The 13,408-nt window shown below is 30.3% G+C and overlaps 1 protein-coding gene across 1 annotated transcript in view; it reads left to right on the top strand.

Moving 5' to 3' along the window:
* The window catches only part of LOC111624098 (GATOR complex protein NPRL3-like), a 42,839-nt gene that overhangs the window by 11,628 nt on the left and 17,803 nt on the right, over positions 1 to 13,408 (top strand). Inside the window, exons 3-6 of the mRNA XM_023366880.1 lie at positions 7,581 to 7,622; positions 7,928 to 8,102; positions 9,949 to 10,102; positions 12,675 to 12,750. Coding sequence (XP_023222648.1) covers positions 7,581 to 7,622; positions 7,928 to 8,102; positions 9,949 to 10,102; positions 12,675 to 12,750 — 447 coding nt within the window. The remainder of the gene's footprint in view (positions 1 to 7,580; positions 7,623 to 7,927; positions 8,103 to 9,948; positions 10,103 to 12,674; positions 12,751 to 13,408) is intronic.

The following is a 13,408-nucleotide window of genomic DNA, read 5'->3' on the forward strand; positions in this document are numbered from 1 at the left end:
GTAAGGCTTACCATAAAGAACTGTCCATCTCCCATTTTTAACGGAATAATATACAGCCTATGTCCACCCTGAAGTTCCATTCTAAATATTGGTGAAAGAATTTTTGAAATCGGATGAGTAGTTTCGGAGATTACCTGCTGCATACAAACTTACATACATACAAACATTACCTCTTTATAATATTAGTATAGATATTAATTTAATTATAATTATTAAATTTAAAAAGAGATGGTACCTAATGCTTACGTCTAGTACCAAATTATTTAGAATTTAATTAAAAATAATAGTGGTAAAGTAGCCTAATTTAATCCAGCAGTTGTTTGGCATATTATTAAAAAGTTCAGATTTTGGGATGTTTATATATGAGAATTTATGATATTAACAATATGCTTTCATCAAATTAAGAAATATTATCAAAAAATCAAGACAAAATATATGAAAGTACATATTTTAATAGCACAGAAAACAAATTATGTATTTAGAACAGTGAATTTACATAAATGGGTATATGATTCAATAAAAAATTATTTCTGGACACTGTGTTTATCAAAAATCATTTAGTTTGGATTTCTATATAATTTGATTTCAGGGCATCTTATTTTTACACATCATGTAACATAGTTTATATTTTTAAAAAATACAAAAACTCTATACACTACAATGAGATAAAACAGTTGTTTCAAATGCATTTATTGTCTCTGTAAAATTAATATTAATATCTGAATAAACAAAAAAAATAATGAATTCCTCATATTTTTATAATTCCATTAAAATAACTGATTAAATAAACATTTTTCTGTATGTAATGTTAAAACATATAAAAATAATATATTTATATATAGTTCAGAAAGAAAATTTGTTGTTTGAAAGTTAAATATTTATTCTTTCCTTCCAATTTAATCTAAATTATTTAATTAAATATTATAATTTTTAATTTTAATATGAGATGGCACCTAACACCTCCCTCTAGTGCCAAATTAATTTGTAATTTATAATTATTAAATATTTATGAGTATTTATATACAAAATGAATAAAAAAGTTTTTATATTTACCTTTATGGCAAATATAAAAACTTTTTTATTAGAGTTGAAGAGAAAAATAAGTTTTATAGTTCTATGGTTTTAGGAGAACCTTAAACCATAGAAGAACAATACATTGAAAAAGAAAAAGGAATGTTGATATGTTTTGTAGATCTAGAGAAGACATTTGACAAAAGTGACTGGAAAAGATTGATGGACATTTTGAAAAAAAAAGGAATAGATTGGAAGGACAGGAGATTAATACTAAACTTGTACAAATATTAGACAGCAGTAGTTAATGTGGATGATCAATACAGTGAGGAAATCAAGATTGAAAAGAGTGTTAGATAGGAGTGTTGCCTATCACTGCTTCTTTTCAACATATACTTAGAAGAGATGATTATGGAATATCTAGAGGAAGAGAAAAACATTAAAATCGAGGGAAGGCAGATTCAGTGCATAAGGTATGCTGATGATATGGCAGTTCTGGTGGAGAGCTAGGGTAAAATGAGAAAGATCTTGAATGGACTAGAGAGGGAATGTGTGATCTTCAAAATGAAAATTAATGTTAACAAAACCAAAGCACTTTGGATCAGAGAAAAGGAAAGAAAGGTCCATATAAACGATGACAAAGTGGAACAGGTAAATGGGTTTAGATACCTGGGTGCTTGGCTTGACTCTGAGTGCAGAAGTGGGAAAGAAATCAAGAGGAGAATTGGCATGGCAAAAGAGGCATTTAGCAAAACGAAAATAATTTCATGTAGGCTTGTGAAATTAGAATTGAGAAACAGACTGATCAAAATGCTACATCTGGAGCATTTCCCTCTATGGTGCTGAAACTTGGACATAGAGACAATATGACATTAAGAGAACAGAGGCCCTGGAGGTGTAGTTGTGGAGAAGAATAGAGAAAGTCAGATGGAGCCATAAGGTGAGAAATGAAGAAGTCCTAAAAAGAGTAAGTGAAAAAAAGAGCATATTAGCAATAATAAAGAGGCAAAAAGCTAATTTTATGGGACACATTGATAGACACATGACTCAAGAATAAGGCTTATGGAGTGACATCATTGAAGGAATGGTTACAGGCAGAAAGAAACAAGGGAGAATGAGAATTAAAATGGTGTATGACTTAAAAGAGGGTAGTTACAAGGTCTGTTCAAAAAGTATCGGACCTTTTTTTTTTTCCGCGTAAACCAATGATGCCCGAGAGGCCTCTTTCGGTGGAGTTGTGGAGGGGACAGTCATGCACAGCCCTGAATTTTTTCCCGCCTGCAGGAAGCGTCAGTCGTTGGCAATCGGCCTATGAGTGAGGTCATGTAGTGCGCTCTCATCGGATTCCACTAAGCTGGAAAATGACTGAACAACGTGAGCAGCGATATTACATCAAATTTTGCCAAAAACCTTGGCGATACCCGAGTGTAAACCATTCGCAAGATTCAGCAGGCTTTCGGGGACGATCCTCGAGGCCAAAAAAAGCGCGGCAGGTCCGCAGCAATATCAAAGGTCATGTTGACAGTTTTTTCGACTCTCGTGGGGTGGTGTGTCGTGAGTACGCACCACAAGGCCAAACCATCGCAAAGGAGTACTACCAGGAGGTCCTTCGTCGTCTTTCCGATACAGTGCGACGCAAACGACCGGATCTGTGGTCGATCAAAACTTGGCAGCTCCATCGTGATAACGCATCCGCCCATTCTGCGCATCTGATTCGGGCTTTCGTCGCCAAACACAATACTCCTGTGGTTCGTCACGCTCCGTACTCTCCCCACATGGCTCCGTGTGACCTTTGGCTATTTCCCAAGCTGAAAATGCCGCTAAAAGGAACCCGAATTTAATCGAGAGAAGACATCGTGCGAAATGCGACGGACCGGCTGATGGCCATTCCAAAAGATGCGTTCCAGCAGTGTTTCCAGCAATGGCAGGAACGCTGGGAGAAGTGTATACATTACCAAGGAGACTACTTTGAAGAGGATTAGGGTTTTGTACCTCAAAGTCAATAAATTTATTTTTGCCGACCAAAGGTCCAATACTTTTTGAACAGACCTTGTATAAGGAGCTAAAGACAAAAAATGCAGGATAGAGTAGCATAGAAAAATAAATTGTGCACACTGCACCTGCTATAACTTGCAGAAAACTAAAGAACAAGAAAAATTAATCTTTTGATATATGTATTGAATTATAAAAGATGAATTTTTAATGAAAGCCTGTTTTGTAATCAAAACCAGACAATCTGCTGAATTATTGGGCTATAGTTGGACTAACAAGGGCACTTTATGGTCTCAGAAATTCAGTTTGGGATGAGACTTCACAGATTAGTAGTATACCTCAAGGGTGTCCACCCAGAAAAATTGTAAAGCGCATGGTCAGAAAATTCTGAGAAAAAGGGCTGTAAAGTTTTAAGCACAGCTCACATAGTGGTGGATTTTACACTATGGCAGCACAGAGAAGTTTCTGATTCTGTAGCAAACTTGCTTGGCACATGGGTGATCTAGGTTCGATCCTACCTTGGGTTAACTTTTTTTTTTTTTTTTAATTTATTTACAATGATCTAAAAATATTATCAGTTAAATCATAAATAATTTTGTTTTATTTATGAAATGACCATTACAGCTCATTAAACTGTGAATTAAAGATAATATTTTATTTTTAAAAAGTTGAATAATTTCAAATGCATATTTAATGGAGGTAAATTAAAACTTTAATTACCACTATAAAAAATTTTCGGATAGGGTTTTATTTACATAAAAATTTTTACAATATTGTCTTTATTAGTCAATTTTTTATTTTACATAGAAGTACCAGAATGATAATTATCATAAAAACATTGAAAACAAAACTATTTTGACATCTTACAATTTATAAAGGATGATTATTTACACGAACAATATTTTTTTAAAAGATCATATATTGGAAAACATACTTCATTACATTCATGAAAATTTCTCTTTCATCAGAAAGCCTGGAAGCATACCAGGCATACCGCGGATCATTTCATTAAAAATTGGCAATGACAGTTGATGATGCAATATTGATTGTATTTTTATACAATCTTCACAGGAATTTATTTCTCTATTATTTTCAATCATATAAGCATAATTTTGTATATGCTTTATTAGATTTTTTACCTGTCTATAAAAATTGACATCACAAGGTTGAACAAAAATAAAACTAAAATAAAAATTTTTAAAAATAAAATATTATCTTTAATTCACATTTTAATTAGCTGTAACAGTCATNGAGGATTAGGGTTTTGTACCTCAAAGTCAATAAATTTATTTTTGCCGACCAAAGGTCCAATACTTTTTGAACAGACCTTGTATAAGGAGCTAAAGACAAAAAATGCAGGATAGAGTAGCATAGAAAAATAAATTGTGCACACTGCACCTGCTATAACTTGCAGAAAACTAAAGAACAAGAAAAATTAATCTTTTGATATATGTATTGAATTATAAAAGATGAATTTTTAATGAAAGCCTGTTTTGTAATCAAAACCAGACAATCTGCTGAATTATTGGGCTATAGTTGGACTAACAAGGGCACTTTATGGTCTCAGAAATTCAGTTTGGGATGAGACTTCACAGATTAGTAGTATACCTCAAGGGTGTCCACCCAGAAAAATTGTAAAGCGCATGGTCAGAAAATTCTGAGAAAAAGGGCTGTAAAGTTTTAAGCACAGCTCACATAGTGGTGGATTTTACACTATGGCAGCACAGAGAAGTTTCTGATTCTGTAGCAAACTTGCTTGGCACATGGGTGATCTAGGTTCGATCTTACCTTGGGTTAACTTTTTTTTTTTTTTTTTAATTTATTTACAATGATCTAAAAATATTATCAGTTAAATCATAAATAATTTTGTTTTATTTATGAAATGACCATTACAGCTCATTAAACTGTGAATTAAAGATAATATTTTATTTTTAAAAAGTTGAATAATTTCAAATGCATATTTAATGGAGGTAAATTAAAACTTTAATTACCACTATAAAAAATTTTCGGATAGGGTTTTATTTACATAAAAATTTTTACAATATTGTCTTTATTAGTCAATTTTTTATTTTACATAGAAGTACCAGAATGATAATTATCATAAAAACATTGAAAACAAAACTATTTTGACATCTTACAATTTATAAAGGATGATTATTTACACGAACAATATTTTTTTAAAAGATCATATATTGGAAAACATACTTCATTACATTCATGAAAATTTCTCTTTCATCAGAAAGCCTGGAAGCATACCAGGCATACCGCGGATCATTTCATTAAAAATTGGCAATGACAGTTGATGATGCAATATTGATTGTATTTTTATACAATCTTCACAGGAATTTATTTCTCTATTATTTTCAATCATATAAGCATAATTTTGTATATGCTTTATTAGATTTTTTACCTGTCTATAAAAATTGACATCACAAGGTTGAACAAAAATAAAACTAAAATAAAAATTTTTAAAAATAAAATATTATCTTTAATTCACATTTTAATTAGCTGTAACAGTCATTTCATAAATAAAATAAAATGATTTATGATTTAATTGATAATATTTTTAGGTCATTAACTTTATTTAAAAGTTGTTATAATTTTTAAAGCAATTAAAAATAAAAATAAAAAAACAAGTTAGCCCAAGGTAGGATTGAATCTAGATCGCCCGTGTGGCAAGCGAGTTCGCTACAGAATCATCCATTTCTCTGTGCTGCCATAGTGTAAAATCTACCGATATATGAGCTGCGCTTAAAACTTTAGAGCCATTTTTCTCAGAATCTTCTGGCTGGTGCGCTTTACAATTCTTCTGGGTGGACATCCTTGAGGCATACTACTAACCTGCGAAGTCTCATCCCAAACTGAATTTCCAAGCCTGTAAGGTCCCTTTGTAAGTTAATAATTAGACACAAAGTAATTTGAACATTTAACTGTAATTAATGTTAAAGAATGTAATTAAAAAAGTTTATTTAATTCTATTATTTATTCTTGGAAATACAAAATAAATTCAGAAAAATATAGAAATACTACACAATATTAAAAATTAAAAAATTTTTCATTATAATTAAAACATGTAAAGATCAGATAGATGTATGATGTGCTATTTTAATTATCTTTGGCATATTAACTTAGATTTTATAAAATATTTTAATAATACAAGGTCTGTTCAAAAAGTATCGGACCTTTATTTTTTTCGCGTAAACCAATGATGCGCGAGAGGCCTCCTTCTGTGGAGTTGTGGAGGGGACAGTCATGCACAGCCCTGAATTTTTTCCCGTCTGCAGGAAGCGTCAGTCGTTGGCAATCGGCCTATGAGTGAGGTCATGTAGTGCGCTCTCGTCGGATTCCACTAAGCTGGAAAATGACTGAACAACGTGAGCAGCGATATTACATCAAATTTTGCCAAAAACCTTGGCGATACCCGAGTGTAAACCATTCGCAAGATTCAGCAGGCTTTCGGGGACGATCCTCGAGGCCAAAAAAAGCGCGGCAGGTCCGCAGCAATATCAAAGGTCATGTTGACAGTTTTTTCGACTCTCGTGGGGTGGTGTGTCGTGAGTACGCACCACAAGGCCAAACCATCGCAAAGGAGTACTACCAGGAGGTCCTTCGTCGTCTTTCCGATACAGTGCGACGCAAACGACCGGATCTGTGGTCGATCAAAACTTGGCAGCTCCATCGTGATAACGCATCCGCCCATTCTGCGCATCTGATTCGGGCTTTCGTCGCCAAACACAATACTCCTGTGGTTCGTCACGCTCCGTACTCTCTCCACATGGCTCCGTGTGACCTTTGGCTATTTCTCAAGCTGAAAATGCCGCTAAAAGGAACCCAAATTTAGTCGAGAGAAGACATCATGCGAAATGCGACGGACCGGCTGATAACCATTCCAAAAGATGCGTTCCAGCAGTGTTTCCAGCAATGGCAGGAACGCTGGGAGAAGTGTATACATTACCAAGGAGACTACTTTGAAGGGGATTAGGGTTTTGTACCTCAAAGTCAATAAATTTATTTTTGCCGACCAAAGGTCCGATACTTTTTGAACAGACCTTGTATATTAGTAAAGCATTAATATTAAAATTGAAATGTCCAATAATAGAGAGATAATCTAATCGTAAACTTAAGTAAACTTGAATAATAATGTTGCATAATGCTAACTTTTTAAATAAAATTGCTATATTCTATAATTTTACTTACATTTAAAAGTTGTTTATTTTTATATTAATAATTTTAATGTAAAATTACAAAATTAGTTTAATCTTGTTGCTAAATGTAATATAAATGCTTACTGAAATATCAAATAAAATGTTTATTTTTATATAATAAAATAATTTAATTTGATATTGGAATTTAAAGAAATTTTAATCTTCATTTGGTTACAAGAATTTATGGATTTATAATTTTAAAGTACAAAAGATGTATTAAAGTAAAATTAATTTAAATATACATATTATTTTCTCTTGAATCAATAATTCAATTTATACATTTTTATTTAAATTAATACAGATTTAATTTCTCATGGAATGTGTTTATAATTAAATGTAATTAAAAAAGAAAGTTATGATATATATTTTTAGGAATGCTCCATGGCCAGATCTCAGTGATCAAACACTGATTGGGTAAGCAGCAACTTGTCAATTTTGTCACTTGAAATCTTGAACTGGTGGATTTTTCTCCTTTTTACTAATATTGTATTTAACTTTAAAGTATATAAAGTTTAAATTAACAAAGTAGTTATATTTCAATAATATTGAAATTTGTTTGAATCCCTGATTATTTTGTTATTAAACAGTTATGTTTTATTCTATTCCCATTGCATTTATTTATTATTTAGTTTTATTTTATTTTATTTTACTTTTATTGTTTTGTATTGAATTTATATTGAGCTATCTTATAAATAGTAATTAAATTTTTTAAAATCCAGAATACCAGATAAAGTTCTTTCTAATTTATTTGCCGTGAAACCAGAGTTATGTGGTAAAAAATTTGAACTCAAAGTCAATGATGTCAGATTTGTGGGTCATCCGACACAATTATCTCCACCATCTAATAGAGAACCGTCAACTATTCTGAGTTTTAACATTGTGTTTGCTCTCAGGGTATGATGATATTATTAATTATTAAATTAAATAAATACATCTAGTTCTTGTTTTACATGTTCATCATTCACATTTTTTACAGATTCTTGTTTAAAGAAAATCTTTCACCACTCAGAAATTGTCTTAATATACCGGTGATCAAACAAAATTAGAACTTGACAGCAGTAGCGCAAAGAACTTGGCAATGCTATGAGTCAGATTTGGCAAAGCCATGGATCAGTGGTGCATTAAGCTAAGCCAATATAGCATTGAGTCTGACTTACTGCATTACCAAAAATCTTTCTTTAAATTGCTCTATTTGCAAATTATACTTTTATTTGATTACTTTGTATAATATGCACTCTTTCATGTTATAATCTAGGCAAATATATCTAAAAGTTGGATTGTTTTTGGGCTTGAATTAAGCTAATAATTAATTAATCAAATTACAGAATTTGGTTTAAAAGCAAGCAGTTATGTCACCAGCAACATCAGTGATTCTCAAACAGTGCATTGCAAGACATGCTAAAGTATGCTGCATATATTATGAAAGCATATTTTAAAAATGAGAAGTAAAACCCCTTTGTATAAAGATTTATTCCATTAATAATCAACTAATAGATAGGCCAGGTTCCTAGGATAATAGTTATTGTTGTACAGAACTATTTATAATTAAGATATGTCAATATATTTTAAATTTTGTACACAGTGTGCCATGAACAAAGAAAATTTGAGAACTGATTTAGATCAAATTTTATTGCAAAAACAATATAATTTATATAGATAGCTTGAAACATATTTTTTATAATAATTTTTCAGTACAGTAGACCCCCTATAATGCGGAGATACGTTCCTCGTTATATGAATTTTGCGTTGTGGGAATCCTTAAATACGTGAGCCAATCGCAGCCTGACACATGTGAAGTTTATGGACTACGGCTGTTTGAAAGGTTTTCTTCCATAAAATTAATTGATTCTAGACTAATTCGACTTAAAACACGTATAATTTTTTGGGAATAATCCGTATAAACTATGCTATAAACAAAAAATTGTAGGATTACTTACCGAGTGTGCACCGTTCGACATCGCCATTGCTTAAGCTTGTTTTCGTCGCGGACCAGCGCACCAAACTGCGGCCGCGATTTCTTATGTTATTTTTCTGCGAAAACTTTGTTGAACTTTGGAGACGTCATTAATATAAATAATTTTTATGGCCGTTGAATAAGAAATGTTTCTTTCACAAGAAATGTATAAAATTACAGTACTGTATTAGACTTACGGTACCTAATTTACATACTGTACAGACGATAGTCTGTAAGTATGTAAATTAGGTACCATAATCACCTAAACTCTCCGTAGCGTGGCGCTAGATGGCGGAAAGTGTATATATAATTATAATAAAGTTAAAATAAATTAAGTTAATATATAATTATATATACAGTACCTAATTTATATATAATATACAAACGATAGTAAACTCAACTTACCCACCTAAACTCTTCGTAGCGTGGCGCTGGATGGCAGAAAATAGTTTGGTTGCTCGTCCGCGATGACGAGTTGGCAATGATGTTTTACCGCGTTTTACTCGTCCCTTTTAGCGTCTTTATATGAATATTGTCGCAATTTTTTCGCCGCATTATAGGAATCTACATTATAGGAACTCACGTTATAGGGGGGTCTACTGTACTTAGATAACTTTCTGGAATACTCTATATTAAAATATGTACATATTAAATTGCCTCTTTCTGCATGTTTTTTCAATTTATGTAACCATTTTCAAGAACATCATATAACTGTAAGAACTAGATGTATTGTTTCAAATTGAATGTTAACTAAATACTTTAATAATTTACTGTTTATATTTTCAGGCCAATGCTAGCCATTCAATTGTTAATTGTTATCATGATATTAGTAAAAGACTTACTATAGCACTTCATCATGAAGAAAGACGTTGTGGATATGTTACTTCTCAGGCAAAAATGATGCTTTCTGCTCATGATGATGTAGCTGCATTACCAGAAGGTAAAAACATTTTGATTCCTGTAATAAGATGTCCTGTAGTCTTGTAGACAGTAATAGAAGAACATTTTAATATACATTATAAATATTCATAATTTTAAAAATACATATCAATGATTATATATATTTCATTTATTTATTATTAAATTAATCAGCAATTAAATAAAGAAATTCTTGATAAAACCATTTTTCAATTTAAGGTGTTATATATATTTTTATAATATTTTTTGTCATGAAATTATGCATAGTATATCTCAAAAGCTTCCTGACAAAAATTCTAAAATAATTAGCAAATTTATATATCAGCTTTTAAGTCTTCTACATAGTCTCCTCCCCTTTTGCTATACACAATAGAATACAGTACAATGGTTGGAAGCTATCGTAATACTTTGGTTTTTAAATCATCTTTAACTGATATTTTCTTGGATCGCTGGTACATTGCAAAAAAATTCTTCTTTTAGGCACAATTTTATCTTCAGAAATAGAAAAATTCTATCAGAGCCCTGAGTCTCTGTTGTTTTAACAAAATTGTGACAACAATTGACATGCTTTTCCTTCCATTCACAGATTTCAAAAGTGGAAGTGGGTGCAAATCTTTCTGCACATCAAGCCTTTGAAACTTATGATAGAAATGGTGTTATTACCAATATTTAAATGTTCAGAAAAACATCTATTAAGAAATTAAATTCCAATTTTTGGAAAGATACTTGTTCTTTTTTTGAAATTTAATTCAAAGATTTGCTTCCATTGATCAAATGATCAGTTTTTAAAAAATTAGTCCCAGTGTCTTAAGTGCTAATATTTGAATTGTGTTGTGAAGTGATATTGAACATTGAAGATGACCTTAGAAAGACTGAAAATTTTTGAAATTTTTTAAACTATTGACTGAAGATTAAGGTTTTTAACAATTGATAAGGATGTAAAATCATTAGAAAAGCAAAATTCCTTATCTATTAAAAATGTTTTATGATATTTATCTTATTAATTTTGACAATATTTCAGTTTGTAAATATGAAATGAATTAAATTGATTTTTCATCAATTTTAAATGTATGATCTTATTATTAATATCAAATTAATTTAAAAGTTAAATCTTACGTTGCTTTTGTTATATAAATGTGTTATCATTATTGATTCTTTCTTATGCACCTCATATGTGCTTCAAGATATTTTGATAAAATTACTTAATATTATAACATTAAAAATATTTGATTTCTAAATTTTACAGTAAATGACATAAAGCAAAATTTTCCTAAACTTTATTTTAAAAATTTTCTTTTTTTTCATGAAAATAAAAATTTTCTATAAAATTGAATTTTTAGATACTTTTCAATAATATAAACATTATAACAAATGAATTTTATAAACATCTATATTTCATTAAATCTAAGTAAAAATTTGATTTCTGTTTTTAAAAAATCTAATTTTTGATTCGTATATACATTCCATATTGTACACAACAAATTAAAAAATTCTTTCTCTTTTTTAATTTATTTAATATAAAATATTTGCTCTCAGTCTCAAATTAGTAGTGTCTTGCCCCTGAACATCATACTTTTCCTGATAATAACAGTCATGCCAGTCATCTAACTCTGTTCTGTGGAGAATTTTTGAATTGAAATCATGCGACTTCTGGTATAGACCATAAGTTCATATATAGTTAATCGGGATCTCCTGCTTCTAAGCTTTCCATATTTGGTCTCAACTTTCATCTATAACACCATTCTTGAGATTAAGGAAGGACAGACAGCCAGATGGATGACAGTGGGAATTTATAGGTGTACAGTTTTTGAAAATTGCAGTCCAATTATCTACTGAAATGTTTCCTTGTTTATTTAATATAATTAACATATGATAATTATTTAATCAAAAATTAAATTCAAAGTGGGTGAAAACTGGCACACAGTTATATATATATATATATGAAACGACTTTCTTCAGAAAATTCAGAATTCACAATTTTACTATTTCATGCATTTCTGTATCATATTATTACCAATATTAAAATGCTTCCTTCAGGAAGCCAAATCTTTAATTGAAAAATAAGAAACATTTTTGTCTTGATCCAGGGCAACTTCACCTTACAACTAATATGAAACAGATATAAAATATTGTTGCTCTTTGACTTAAATTTGAATGTTTTGCAATTTTTAATAAATTAAACATTATTATTATTAATAAATTAAACATATGGAAAATATTTGTGTTTCAATCTGTCAGTACTAGAAATGTTCAATATGTATGTGCAGTACCAAAAAATGTCATTCCCAATTACCTAAAGAACAAAATAAAAAGTTTTTAACATAGAACACATTTCATATACCAAACTACTGCCTTATTTTATCAGTTTAGTGCCTAACCATGTCACGCCAAAAAATTGGTGTGACATGGTTAGGCCCTGGACTTACTTTGTACATTTTTAAAAAATTGGTGACTACGTAACAGATGGACTAGAGCAGTCAATAACTACAAAATGTTATTTTACTTTTGTTATACTTGTAAATATAAATTTTATATTAATTAACTGTTATCTTATTATAATATGTTTAACTAAATATAAATCTTTTCATACATAGATAGTGAAGAATCTCCTTATGGAATAATATTAAGTAAAAGCCAATTAGCTAAAGATCTCAAAACTGCTTACATGGAGTAAGTATGTATTCATTATATATAAACTTTTCATAAAATTTTTTTATTATATAAATTTTATTACAGTGTAGTAATTGATATTCATGAAATTGAAAAATTAACAGTATTAACTAAATACTAATGAAAGTACTAATGAAAAAATCATTATATGTATCTGTGATGGATTATTTAGTATCATTTCATAAATTTATGACTTAATTGAAATTAGTAATCATTAATTGTGATAAGTATTTAAATGATGATAGAGGAAAGATTGTTACTTCTGTTTTAGCACTAAAATTCTCTTTAAATTAATAAATCCTACAAAACAATCTTATATAATTTGGTTTTAAAACTTAAGAATTGTCTGTTGTAAACAGAGATTGCTTCAGCAATTCTTCTTAATATGAAGAGAATCTTAAAAATGTTTTATTTTCAACAGTTTGAACTTAGTTATGATAATAATAATATAATAATAATAATAATAACTCTCCCGTGGTCACCACCTGGTCGTGGTGGGAGAGCCCAGTAGTTTTACAGATCCATAGGGCAATGCAGGCTGGAGCACAAGCTCCTGGTAGGGACACCCATGCCAGTAAGGTCTATGGGGAGAAATGAAGCTAAGAGTGACCACACACCCACATTCTGTGGAGATAATCATTATGGTAGTAACCAGATC

Source organism: Centruroides sculpturatus, unplaced genomic scaffold, assembly GCF_000671375.1.
Source record: "Centruroides sculpturatus isolate CEXI.00-Female unplaced genomic scaffold, Cexi_2.0 scaffold27, whole genome shotgun sequence".
NCBI classification, from domain to species: domain Eukaryota; kingdom Metazoa; phylum Arthropoda; class Arachnida; order Scorpiones; family Buthidae; genus Centruroides; species Centruroides sculpturatus.